Source organism: Melanostigma gelatinosum, assembly GCF_949748355.1.
Source record: "Melanostigma gelatinosum genome assembly, chromosome: 17".
In the NCBI taxonomy this organism is placed as follows: domain Eukaryota; kingdom Metazoa; phylum Chordata; class Actinopteri; order Perciformes; family Zoarcidae; genus Melanostigma; species Melanostigma gelatinosum.
This window is the reverse complement of record NC_136650.1, coordinates 7,475,269-7,486,187: the sequence shown is the minus strand read 5'-3', so window position 1 is coordinate 7,486,187 and position 10,919 is coordinate 7,475,269. Positions and strand designations below refer to the sequence as shown.

At 40.6% G+C, this 10,919-nt stretch overlaps 3 protein-coding genes across 3 annotated transcripts; all 3 read left to right on the top strand.

Moving 5' to 3' along the window:
* Window positions 1–577: 577 nt before the first annotated feature.
* On the top strand, window positions 578–2,929 carry LOC306790920 (uncharacterized protein). Its single transcript, XM_079287468.1, has 3 exons — window positions 578–735; window positions 1,530–1,649; window positions 2,305–2,929. Exons 1-3 carry the CDS (start codon window positions 684–686, stop codon window positions 2,523–2,525), a joined length of 393 nt encoding a protein of 130 aa, XP_079143594.1. The 5' UTR covers window positions 578–683; the 3' UTR covers window positions 2,526–2,929.
* Window positions 2,930–5,564: 2,635 nt separating this feature from the next.
* LOC306791130 (general transcription factor II-I repeat domain-containing protein 2A-like) lies at window positions 5,565–6,812 on the top strand (the record flags this gene model as incomplete). The annotated part of the gene is made up of 1 exon (XM_079287757.1): window positions 5,565–6,812. The coding sequence occupies one exon, from the start codon at window positions 5,565–5,567 to the stop codon at window positions 6,810–6,812; it is 1,248 nt and encodes a 415-aa protein (XP_079143883.1).
* An 802-nt stretch (window positions 6,813–7,614) lies between these two features.
* Window positions 7,615–9,966, top strand: LOC306791867 (uncharacterized protein). The gene is made up of 3 exons (XM_079288775.1): window positions 7,615–7,772; window positions 8,567–8,686; window positions 9,342–9,966. The coding sequence occupies exons 1-3, from the start codon at window positions 7,721–7,723 to the stop codon at window positions 9,560–9,562; spliced, it is 393 nt and encodes a 130-aa protein (XP_079144901.1). The 5' UTR covers window positions 7,615–7,720; the 3' UTR covers window positions 9,563–9,966.
* The last annotated feature ends 953 nt before the right edge of the window (window positions 9,967–10,919 follow it).

Sequence of the window (10,919 nt, the reverse complement as noted above, 5' to 3'; positions counted from 1 at the left end):
AGTGATGTGGTTTCTTCTCTCGAAATGTCTCTCGTCTCGTTGCCGTCAAACAGGACCGACTGGTTCGCAACAACAAAAAAATCCCATTGACGTCTAACTTGAAGCTTGTGGTGCAATCTCTTGATCATCAGAAACTAATTTCAGTCATTTTTCAAGCTAAAAACACTGTATTCTCTGGTTTCAGCATATCAAAGGGAAGGATTTGATGCTCTGCTGTGTATGTGATAGTAAACTGAACATTTCAGGGTTTTTTGCACTGTTCAAGTAAAACAATGTGAATATATTTTCCCTATTTTCAGACATTAATCAAGAAATCGCAACAACAAAAAAATCCCATTGACGTCTAACTTGAAGCTTGTGGTGCAATCTACGGTTACTGACTGACTCATTAACTTGAACAACCAGCTCAGGCAGTTTGTACAGCTCATGGTATTCAGTTATATCACTGCTTCAGTCATGTGGCACATTCCTTTACTCTTAGTAAAAGGGAAAGATGAAGACAAAAGGCATGGAAACCCCTCTCTTGTCCCCTCCCTTCACCTGTCTGTGACTGTATAAATATCTGGCCTGACCAAACACTTTCATCAGACCTTTTACTCCCACAAACAGCATCCGATCACCTCGCTGGAAGGATTTCTTTTTGACTTTGAACAGAAACCAAGGACCAACACCAACGCATCAAGATGGCAAGGATCGTAATTGCGATTATTGCAATTGTTGCGTCTTTCATGATGGGTAAGATATTTTAAACTAATCAATTATCACAAAAGTATCACTGGAAAGAAAGATGTAACTCGCAAAGAATGGGCAAAAAAAAGTTTCTGGCAGTATTTGTTAATATAGGTCTATAACATTGATACTACAGATTAAAAAGTGAGGACATCTCTCTTTCCACCGCCTCTCCATTTTGTTATAAGCTTTTTAGACTTAAGGATTTTTGACTAATTTCCTCTATTGTTTTGTCACTAAACTGCATTTTAGTTAATTAAAGACCATACAACAGGTGAAATCAGCTTGTTATGCACAATTGAGATTCATTTAGTTTTCCCAAACCAGTTAATGTTCAGTCATTTGCTCAGGTGAAAGCGGTGGCTCCATTTCATCCACGTTCTTCTTTTACAAATGGATCCTCAAATGACTTACTGATGTAACGAACTGATGATGCTTCTCCAACGTGCTCACCTCTGGTGGTATCAAGCCAGGCACACAGTTTCAGATTTATGTGCCAAGATTTTGAATCAAATTTAGTTTGTGCTTCTGAAAACAATGACGAAATTACAAACTCAACATTAATGTTTCCTCCAAGAAACAATTATTAAAAGTTTAGTGACAAAAATAAAGATTGAACACATCTATTTGAAAGCAACTACTGTCATAATAGTTAAACATATGGGTTTACGCACATTTTATACATTTATTAGCTTCACTGAACCTGTTTGACCTCATTTTTGATTACCACTGTGGATATTACACTTACTCAACATCATGTGTTTTTTTTAAACTATTGTGCTTTTATTTGCGTGTTTCAGCGGAGTCCCTGGTCTGCAGGCAATGCAGCTACGGTATTGGGACCTTCTGCCTATCCAGCTCCAACATAACCTGCCCCGTCAAAGCCAACACAACCTACAACTGCTTTAATGGGACACTGAGTGAGTCACCTTCTAATTTCCTAAAAGCTCCCACCCTGTCCCTTCAATCTATACATAACACCACCGGCATGATTTCATTAAAATCACTCACAAATACTGTGTTGACCAGATACACATAAATCAACACGCACACACCAGTGTTCCCAGCTGCCAAACCAGTAGGCAATCCCATCTGACTAGATATTCATGTTTTCTCTTCATACTGATTCAATGAAGTGATTCCGATGTTTTCTTAGTATTGTATATAAAATATTGTATAGAAGCTGTTTTACACAACTAAAGTACTCCTTAACAAGTGCTACATGCTGTAAGTAGTGACGTGCACTTTAAGTTTCATTGTCAGGCAATAAAACAGGTATTTCAAGTTTTGGAGGTTTTGGTTTCGGGTCACTTGAATGAGGATGGAACAAATGACCTCGTCGTGTTGAATGTAAATCAAGAAAGTGTATTTAAAAGGTAGACACACATATAAGTAATTAAAGCAGCTTAGTTAAATGTGGTGCAGCAAACGTTTACTGTATTTCCATTTGGTGGAGTAAAAAGTAATGCAGTAACAAAATATACTCGGCACCAGTACATTAAAACTGTATTTGATTAAATGAACCATCTCCATCTCTGTAACTCTTATTCATCCAACACAACCATTTCTCCTCAGGTTTCACAGGATTCTCCTCTCTGGGCCTCAAAAGCCAGGGGTGTCGTGTGTCTACTATGTGCAACGCTACCAGCGGCACACTGCTTGGTCTCGCATACACAAGCACAATCAGCTGTTGCGCAACAGACGTATGCGCCAACGCCGCCCCATCCACCAAGATGACCCTCACTGCCGTTATTGGTGTAGCCGCCTTGGCCTCCATGTGGTCTACCATTATGTAATATACCTAATGCTAGACCACCAAAAACAGCTGTAGCCAGCTGCTCCTGAGGTCCATTTGTACTGTCATAAATTATCCAGGAGAAAGCACAGAAATAAACTCGCTGGATCGCATGTGTTTCTAAGTATGATCCTCTATATGCCCTTGTGCTGTGACACTCTTTGTTTTTCATAACTCGGGTCTTGTCATGTAAGGGGTTGGTTTTTAATAATGACAAGTCCAAAGCTACGGTCCACACTCATGGAAGTTGAACAATGGAATGTTTCAGGGAACATTGAGCTCATAAATCTTCCAGGCTGTTGGTTTGTTTTGTTTTTTAAAAATCCTTTTGTATTTATCCTTATGAACTACTTTGTGTCTTACTTTACACGTTGATCTGAAAATAAAGAAAATCTTGGAAAAGTATCTGTTGCCTCAGCTTGCAGTTATTTTTAACATATATTCATTGGTTAGCTGTAGAGAGGCGAAGTCCAGCCCCCTCCGGTGCCCCGATGGGACTGTAGTTGGTAAATAATATGTACGGTAGTCAACGGTGAGAGACAAACTCTTTCATCCTGTTAGAATTTTGACATGAATTACACATATATTTGTCAATTAAAAAAAAGAAATTGATGGATTTTAATCTTAAACTTGTGTTAACCACAGACCTGATTCAGGCATCTAACCAAAACACACTACATAAACACTACATATTGCACTACAAGGATTAAATTATCTCCTCAGACATGCATTTCTTTTCTCCAAATGGGTCTTGTGTTAACTGTTCTTGAGGTGTATTGTTTAATTTGTAATTTAAGGTGTAATTTAAAGGAAGGAGGTGTAATTTAAAGGAATAAGCCAACATTTTGGGAAATGTGCTTATTTGGTCTTTTTTTGCTAAGAGTTGTATTAGAAGATTGATACTCTTATGTCTGTCTAACATGAAGCTATAGCCAGCAGCCAATTGGGTTAACGGCTAGCATGGTGCAGTCAGAAGTACAAGCAAAAATAAATAGCTGTAGCGCCACTAAAGCGCACTAATTAACATGTTTCATCTCAAGTGTAAAAACAAGTAAGTCATAACTAGTGAGCTTTAAAGGTGGTCAGTGAATTCTTTTTTCTTCTACTGACTGTAGCGCCATGTTTATCGTACACAAGTGGTGTCGTTCTTCTGATCTCACACTATGCAAGAAGAGGAATCATCTCACAAAATGTCAAACTATTCCATTTAATGTATTGCCTTTGACCCACTGTATAGTCATTTTAGAGTCATGATATAATCTATAGATCTCCACTCATGAACATTTATATTCATTTCACTTGTTGACATTTGTTGGCTTTATTAATGTGTAGCTAATATAATGTAAGTGGTCGTTGTGTCTGTGAACACATTTCTTCTCGCTGGTTTCATTTCGACACAAATGGCTCCACCGGTTCTGTGTTTTAATGAGTTTTATTTTTGATGTTGGTGTCAAATCCACACTGCACGTTACTCATAGACTGTAGGATAAAAGCTTCTGTTCATCTTGCTAGTTTCGAATGTGTATATATGGGGAGAACGTGACGTAAGTCATCATTTTTGCAGATATTGGAAACTGAAATTGCAGCGATTTGAAATTTGTCAGGGCTGATCTTTAGATATCCTCTATCTAACGCTAATCATTGAAGAGAAATTCCTGAAATTGACGCTTTTGGCATTATTGTCCAAAAAAAGTAACGTGTCTGAATGTTTTTTGCAAAATTTGTTGTGTAGACAATTTGAAGAATGCAATAAATATAAATTCTGGGGAAAAAGTAGAACTTCTCTTGTGTGTGTGGTTTGTACAGAGTGATGTGGTTTCTTCTCTCTAAATGTCTCTCGTCTCGTTGCCGTCAAACGGGACCGACTGGTTCTTCAGGTTTTGGCACACTAGACATTTTTAATGTATGAGGAAATCTGCAGTTCAAGCAAAGACTGCATGGAAATAAAGAGCTTTTCAGTCATAAATCGTCTGTAAATAACCAAAGTACGATGTTTATATAAATGGCATTTCAAATGAAGTATTCCCAGAGTGAAGTTTAGTCTGGCCTTTGTGATCGGGAGGTTTTAATGATTTAAAAGTTAGGAGACTCTCATAAGAAGACTGCTTTAAGTATGAACAAACATCTGCAATTTGATAAAGCAAACTGACTGAGTAGTTTTCATATTTTCTCTTCAGTAGACGGACGCCATACAGTAAACTCCTGTTTTCCTACTTCACTCTAACCCAGGGGTCTCAGACTCGCGGCCCGCGGGCCAATTGCGGCCCACGAGCCGATATTGTGCGGCCCCCTACCTAACATAAAAGTGTAATGTCAATGCGGCCCCCGCGTTTTTTTCTCACGCGCACCTTTTTGCCGAGTTGTTGCGCGAGTCGTTGTGGGCGTTTTATATTTACAACATGAATTAGCGAAACTGTCACTTGGGTGAAACGTGATTCAGGAGTGACACCAAGTGGAAGGGAAATATAATATATCTCACCCAGTCCCAGTCATGTCTTTCTCAAAACCTGCCGTGAAGAGAAAGTGGGAGACGGAATATTTTTTTGTTGAGCACCGGGGCACTCCGACGTGTCTTCTATGCATAGAGAAAGTCGCGGTACATAAGGAGTACAACCTCAAACGTCATTACTCAAAGAGACATGCAGAGGAGTCTACAAAATACCAGGAGATGAGCGCGAGGCCCGGGCCGGCGATCTTAAAACATGTTTACTGAGCCGACACGATTTTTTTAAGAAAGCGAGCAAAGCGAGTGACGCGGCAGTCTAAGCGAGCTACGTGGTGAGTGAGATGATCGCCAAGGCGGGAAAGCCATTCAAAGAAGGCGAGTTCATAAAAATGTGCATGTTACAGGCTGCAAGTATAGTCTGTCCGGAAAAAAAGAGTCAGTTTAGCAACATCAGCCTTTCAGCCAACACAGGGGCAACACAGGTGACCGGTCAGGTGACAGATATGATCAACTGCGGGAGAAAGCCAAACATTCTGCGCATTCTCAGTTGCTCTTGATGAGAGCACAGACATCACTGACACTGCGCAGCTCGCAATGTATGTCCGTGGAGTTGATGACAGTTTTGAAGTGATGGAGGAGTTGCTCACAGTGATTCCAATGCATGGACAATCCACCGCTCACGAGATATTACGCCAGCTGTGTGATGCCATTGTGGATGCCGGTTTAACATGGAAGAGGATTGCTGGAATAACAACCGACGGCGCACCATCAATGACAGGGAGGAAAAATGGACTGGTGGCACTTGTTCAAAGAAAACTGGAAGAGGAGGGTGTGGAGGAGGCCATTGCTCTGCACTGCATTATCCATCAGCAGGCCCTTTGCAGCAAATGCCTGAAGTTTGACAATGTGACGTCTGTTGTTGTGAAATGCATCAACCGTATTAGATCCAGGGGCTTAAAGTACCGGCAGTTCCGCGCCTTTTTGGAGGAAATAAAGTCAGCATATAAGGATGTCCTCTACTTCACCGAGGTACGTTGGCTCAGCAGGGGAAACGCCTTGAAGAGGTTCTTTGAGTTGAGAGCAGAAGTGAAAGCCTTCATGGAGAAGGATGGGATGGCTGTTCCTGTGCTAAGTGATCCCAAATGGCTCATGGACTTAGCTTTTCTTGTTGACATCACACAGGAGCTGAATGTACTGAACAAGAAGTTACAAGGCCAAGGGCAGCTTGTCAGTGCTGCCTATGACAACGTCAGAGCATTCTCCACAAAACTCATGTTGTGGAAAGCCCAGCTCTCTCAGACAAACTTCTGCCATTTCCCAACATGCAAGGCACTCATGGGTGCGGGCACACCATTCAGTGGTGAGAAGTATGCCGATGCCATTGTAAACCTACAGGAGGAATTTGATCACAGGTTTGCAGACTTCAAGACACACAGAGACACTTTTCAAATCTTTGCTGACCCCTTCTCCTTTGATGTGCAAGATGCCCCTCCTGTGCTTCAAATGGAGCTCATTGACCTGCAGTGCAATTCTGAACTCAAAGCCAAGTTCAGGGAGGTGAGTGGAATAGCAGACAAGCTTGGAAAATTTTTGAGAGAATTGCCCCCCACCTTCCCTGAGCTTTCCAGGATGTTCAAGCGGACCATGTGCCTTTTTGGGAGCACATATCTGTGTGAAAAGCTCTTCTCAACCATGAACTTTAATAAGTCAAAGTACAGGTCCAAACTTACTGATGAGCATCTTCAAGCCATACTGAGGGTCTCAACTGCTTCCTCCCTCAAGCCAAATGTGGCTGAGCTGTGTGAGAGGAAGCGCTGCCAGGTCTCTGGTAGCAAGGAGTAGGCAAGAGAAGCCTATGTTCTGAAGAACCGTTCATGTTCTGAAGAACCGTTCATGTTCTGAAGAACACGTTCACGCTCTGAAGAACCCGTTCATGCTCTGAAGAACCGTTCACGCTCTGAAGAACACGTTCACGCTCTGAAGAACCGTTCACGCTCTGAAGAACCGTTCATGTTCTGAACTGTTGTTAATGAAGATTGGATCAGTTGTACTTTTTTTTGGAATACTTGATGCGGCCCAGCCTCACCCAGACTCTACCTCCAGCGGCCCCCAGGTAAGTTGAGTTTGAGACCCCTGCTCTAACCCCTTGCAACAACTACATGCCCTAGAGCTGAAGCAACTGATCTCTTGATCATCAGAAACTAATTTCAGTCATTTTTCAAGCTAAAAACACTGTATTCTCTGGTTTCAGCATATCAAAGGGAAGGATTTGATGCTCTGCTGTGTATGTGATAGTAAACTGAACATTTCAGGGTTTTTTGCACTGTTCAAGTAAAACAATGTGAATATATTTTCCCTATTTTCAGACATTAATCAAGAAATCGCAACAACAAAAAAATCCCATTGACGTCTAACTTGAAGCTTGTGGTGCAATCTACGGTTACTGACTGACTCATTAACTTGAACAACCAGCTCAGGCAGTTTGTACAGCTCATGGTATTCAGTTATATCACTGCTTCAGTCATGTGGCACATTCCTTTACTCTTAGTAAAAGGGAAAGATGAAGACAAAAGGCATGGAAACCCCTCTCTTGTCCCCTCCCTTCACCTGTCTGTGACTGTATAAATATCTGGCCTGACCAAACACTTTCATCAGACCTTTTACTCCCACAAACAGCATCCGATCACCTCGCTGGAAGGATTTCTTTTTGACTTTGAACAGAAACCAAGGACCAACACCAACGCATCAAGATGGCAAGGATCGTAATTGCGATTATTGCAATTGTTGCGTCTTTCATGATGGGTAAGATATTTTAAACTAATCAATTATCACAAAAGTATCACTGGAAAGAAAGATGTAACTCGCAAAGAATGGGCAAAAAAAAGTTTCTGGCAGTATTTGTTAATATAGGTCTATAACATTGATACTACAGATTAAAAAGTGAGGACATCTCTCTTTCCACCGCCTCTCCATTTTGTTATAAGCTTTTTAGACTTAAGGATTTTTGACTAATTTCCTCTATTGTTTTGTCACTAAACTGCATTTTAGTTAATTAAAGACCATACAACAGGTGAAATCAGCTTGTTATGCACAATTGAGATTCATTTAGTTTTCCCAAACCAGTTAATGTTCAGTCATTTGCTCAGGTGAAAGCGGTGGCTCCATTTCATCCACGTTCTTCTTTTACAAATGGATCCTCAAATGACTTACTGATGTAACGAACTGATGATGCTTCTCCAACGTGCTCACCTCTGGTGGTATCAAGCCAGGCACACAGTTTCAGATTTATGTGCCAAGATTTTGAATCAAATTTAGTTTGTGCTTCTGAAAACAATGACGAAATTACAAACTCAACATTAATGTTTCCTCCAAGAAACAATTATTAAAAGTTTAGTGACAAAAATAAAGATTGAACACATCTATTTGAAAGCAACTACTGTCATAATAGTTAAACATATGGGTTTACGCACATTTTATACATTTATTAGCTTCACTGAACCTGTTTGACCTCATTTTTGATTACCACTGTGGATATTACACTTACTCAACATCATGTGTTTTTTTTAAACTATTGTGCTTTTATTTGCGTGTTTCAGCGGAGTCCCTGGTCTGCAGGCAATGCAGCTACGGTATTGGGACCTTCTGCCTATCCAGCTCCAACATAACCTGCCCCGTCAAAGCCAACACAACCTACAACTGCTTTAATGGGACACTGAGTGAGTCACCTTCTAATTTCCTAAAAGCTCCCACCCTGTCCCTTCAATCTATACATAACACCACCGGCATGATTTCATTAAAATCACTCACAAATACTGTGTTGACCAGATACACATAAATCAACACGCACACACCAGTGTTCCCAGCTGCCAAACCAGTAGGCAATCCCATCTGACTAGATATTCATGTTTTCTCTTCATACTGATTCAATGAAGTGATTCCGATGTTTTCTTAGTATTGTATATAAAATATTGTATAGAAGCTGTTTTACACAACTAAAGTACTCCTTAACAAGTGCTACATGCTGTAAGTAGTGACGTGCACTTTAAGTTTCATTGTCAGGCAATAAAACAGGTATTTCAAGTTTTGGAGGTTTTGGTTTCGGGTCACTTGAATGAGGATGGAACAAATGACCTCGTCGTGTTGAATGTAAATCAAGAAAGTGTATTTAAAAGGTAGACACACATATAAGTAATTAAAGCAGCTTAGTTAAATGTGGTGCAGCAAACGTTTACTGTATTTCCATTTGGTGGAGTAAAAAGTAATGCAGTAACAAAATATACTCGGCACCAGTACATTAAAACTGTATTTGATTAAATGAACCATCTCCATCTCTGTAACTCTTATTCATCCAACACAACCATTTCTCCTCAGGTTTCACAGGATTCTCCTCTCTGGGCCTCAAAAGCCAGGGGTGTCGTGTGTCTACTATGTGCAACGCTACCAGCGGCACACTGCTTGGTCTCGCATACACAAGCACAATCAGCTGTTGCGCAACAGACGTATGCGCCAACGCCGCCCCATCCACCAAGATGACCCTCACTGCCGTTATTGGTGTAGCCGCCTTGGCCTCCATGTGGTCTACCATTATGTAATATACCTAATGCTAGACCACCAAAAACAGCTGTAGCCAGCTGCTCCTGAGGTCCATTTGTACTGTCATAAATTATCCAGGAGAAAGCACAGAAATAAACTCGCTGGATCGCATGTGTTTCTAAGTATGATCCTCTATATGCCCTTGTGCTGTGACACTCTTTGTTTTTCATAACTCGGGTCTTGTCATGTAAGGGGTTGGTTTTTAATAATGACAAGTCCAAAGCTACGGTCCACACTCATGGAAGTTGAACAATGGAATGTTTCAGGGAACATTGAGCTCATAAATCTTCCAGGCTGTTGGTTTGTTTTGTTTTTTAAAAATCCTTTTGTATTTATCCTTATGAACTACTTTGTGTCTTACTTTACACGTTGATCTGAAAATAAAGAAAATCTTGGAAAAGTATCTGTTGCCTCAGCTTGCAGTTATTTTTAACATATATTCATTGGTTAGCTGTAGAGAGGCGAAGTCCAGCCCCCTCCGGTGCCCCGATGGGACTGTAGTTGGTAAATAATATGTACGGTAGTCAACGGTGAGAGACAAACTCTTTCATCCTGTTAGAATTTTGACATGAATTACACATATATTTGTCAATTAAAAAAAAGAAATTGATGGATTTTAATCTTAAACTTGTGTTAACCACAGACCTGATTCAGGCATCTAACCAAAACCCCATTCAAAAAACCCATTGACTTCAACATGAGGAGAACGGAAGTGCAAAAATGCTGACTAATTTCCGGGTTATAGGACTCAATCCTCCACCACTAACAGTTCAATGTAGTTCGAAAATGAATAGACAGTATGCATGCACTGCACGGGGGTAGAAAACATGTTACCACAATGCTATGATAGCTTATTTATGGATATTTTCAGTATTTAGAAATGAAGCAATTTGCCGAACACCAGTCAAAACCGTGTTTAATGGCTACATTTGTCGGCTGCACTCGCCCCAAAGTTTACACCACGTGCCCGTCTTAGCCTGTCAGCTGTGGATACAAGGAACTCAAGTAAAACAAATGGCAGCTATGAAGCAACGACAATGCTAAGCAAGCACTATGGGTACCCCTCCCCCATGCAAAGTTAGCATAAATAAGTCGCCAAAGTAATGGGTAAATGGTTGAAATATATATGTATGTTAATATCTGTTAGTATTAATACAAACCTAAACATTGATGATTAAATTGTATGAAAACAATATTGTGTCTTTCGTACAATTTAGGTACTGAAATGTCCAGTTGAAAATCCGTTCAAATGACGGGCGGTGCCGATGAGGAGTACTTGAGCTCATCGGTGTACGTCAGGCAAGAAGGGTTGGAACCACTCTTCTAATGACTGTGCTGTACATAATCTCTGTTACT

What these genes read in the sequence shown, in the direction of transcription:
- LOC306791867 (XM_079288775.1), top strand. Translation starts at nt 7,721, where the DNA reads ATGGCAAGGATCGTAATTGCGATTATTGCAATTGTTGCGTCTTTCATG. An exon ending in TGTTGCGTCTTTCATGATGG is followed by an intron (nt 7,773 to 8,566) that starts GTAAGATATTTT and finishes TGCGTGTTTCAG; the next exon opens with CGGAGTCCCTGGTCTGCAGG. An exon ending in CTGCTTTAATGGGACACTGA is followed by an intron (nt 8,687 to 9,341) that starts GTGAGTCACCTT and finishes ATTTCTCCTCAG; the next exon opens with GTTTCACAGGATTCTCCTCT.
- LOC306790920 (XM_079287468.1), top strand. Translation starts at nt 684, where the DNA reads ATGGCAAGGATCGTAATTGCGATTATTGCAATTGTTGCGTCTTTCATG. An exon ending in TGTTGCGTCTTTCATGATGG is followed by an intron (nt 736 to 1,529) that starts GTAAGATATTTT and finishes TGCGTGTTTCAG; the next exon opens with CGGAGTCCCTGGTCTGCAGG. An exon ending in CTGCTTTAATGGGACACTGA is followed by an intron (nt 1,650 to 2,304) that starts GTGAGTCACCTT and finishes ATTTCTCCTCAG; the next exon opens with GTTTCACAGGATTCTCCTCT.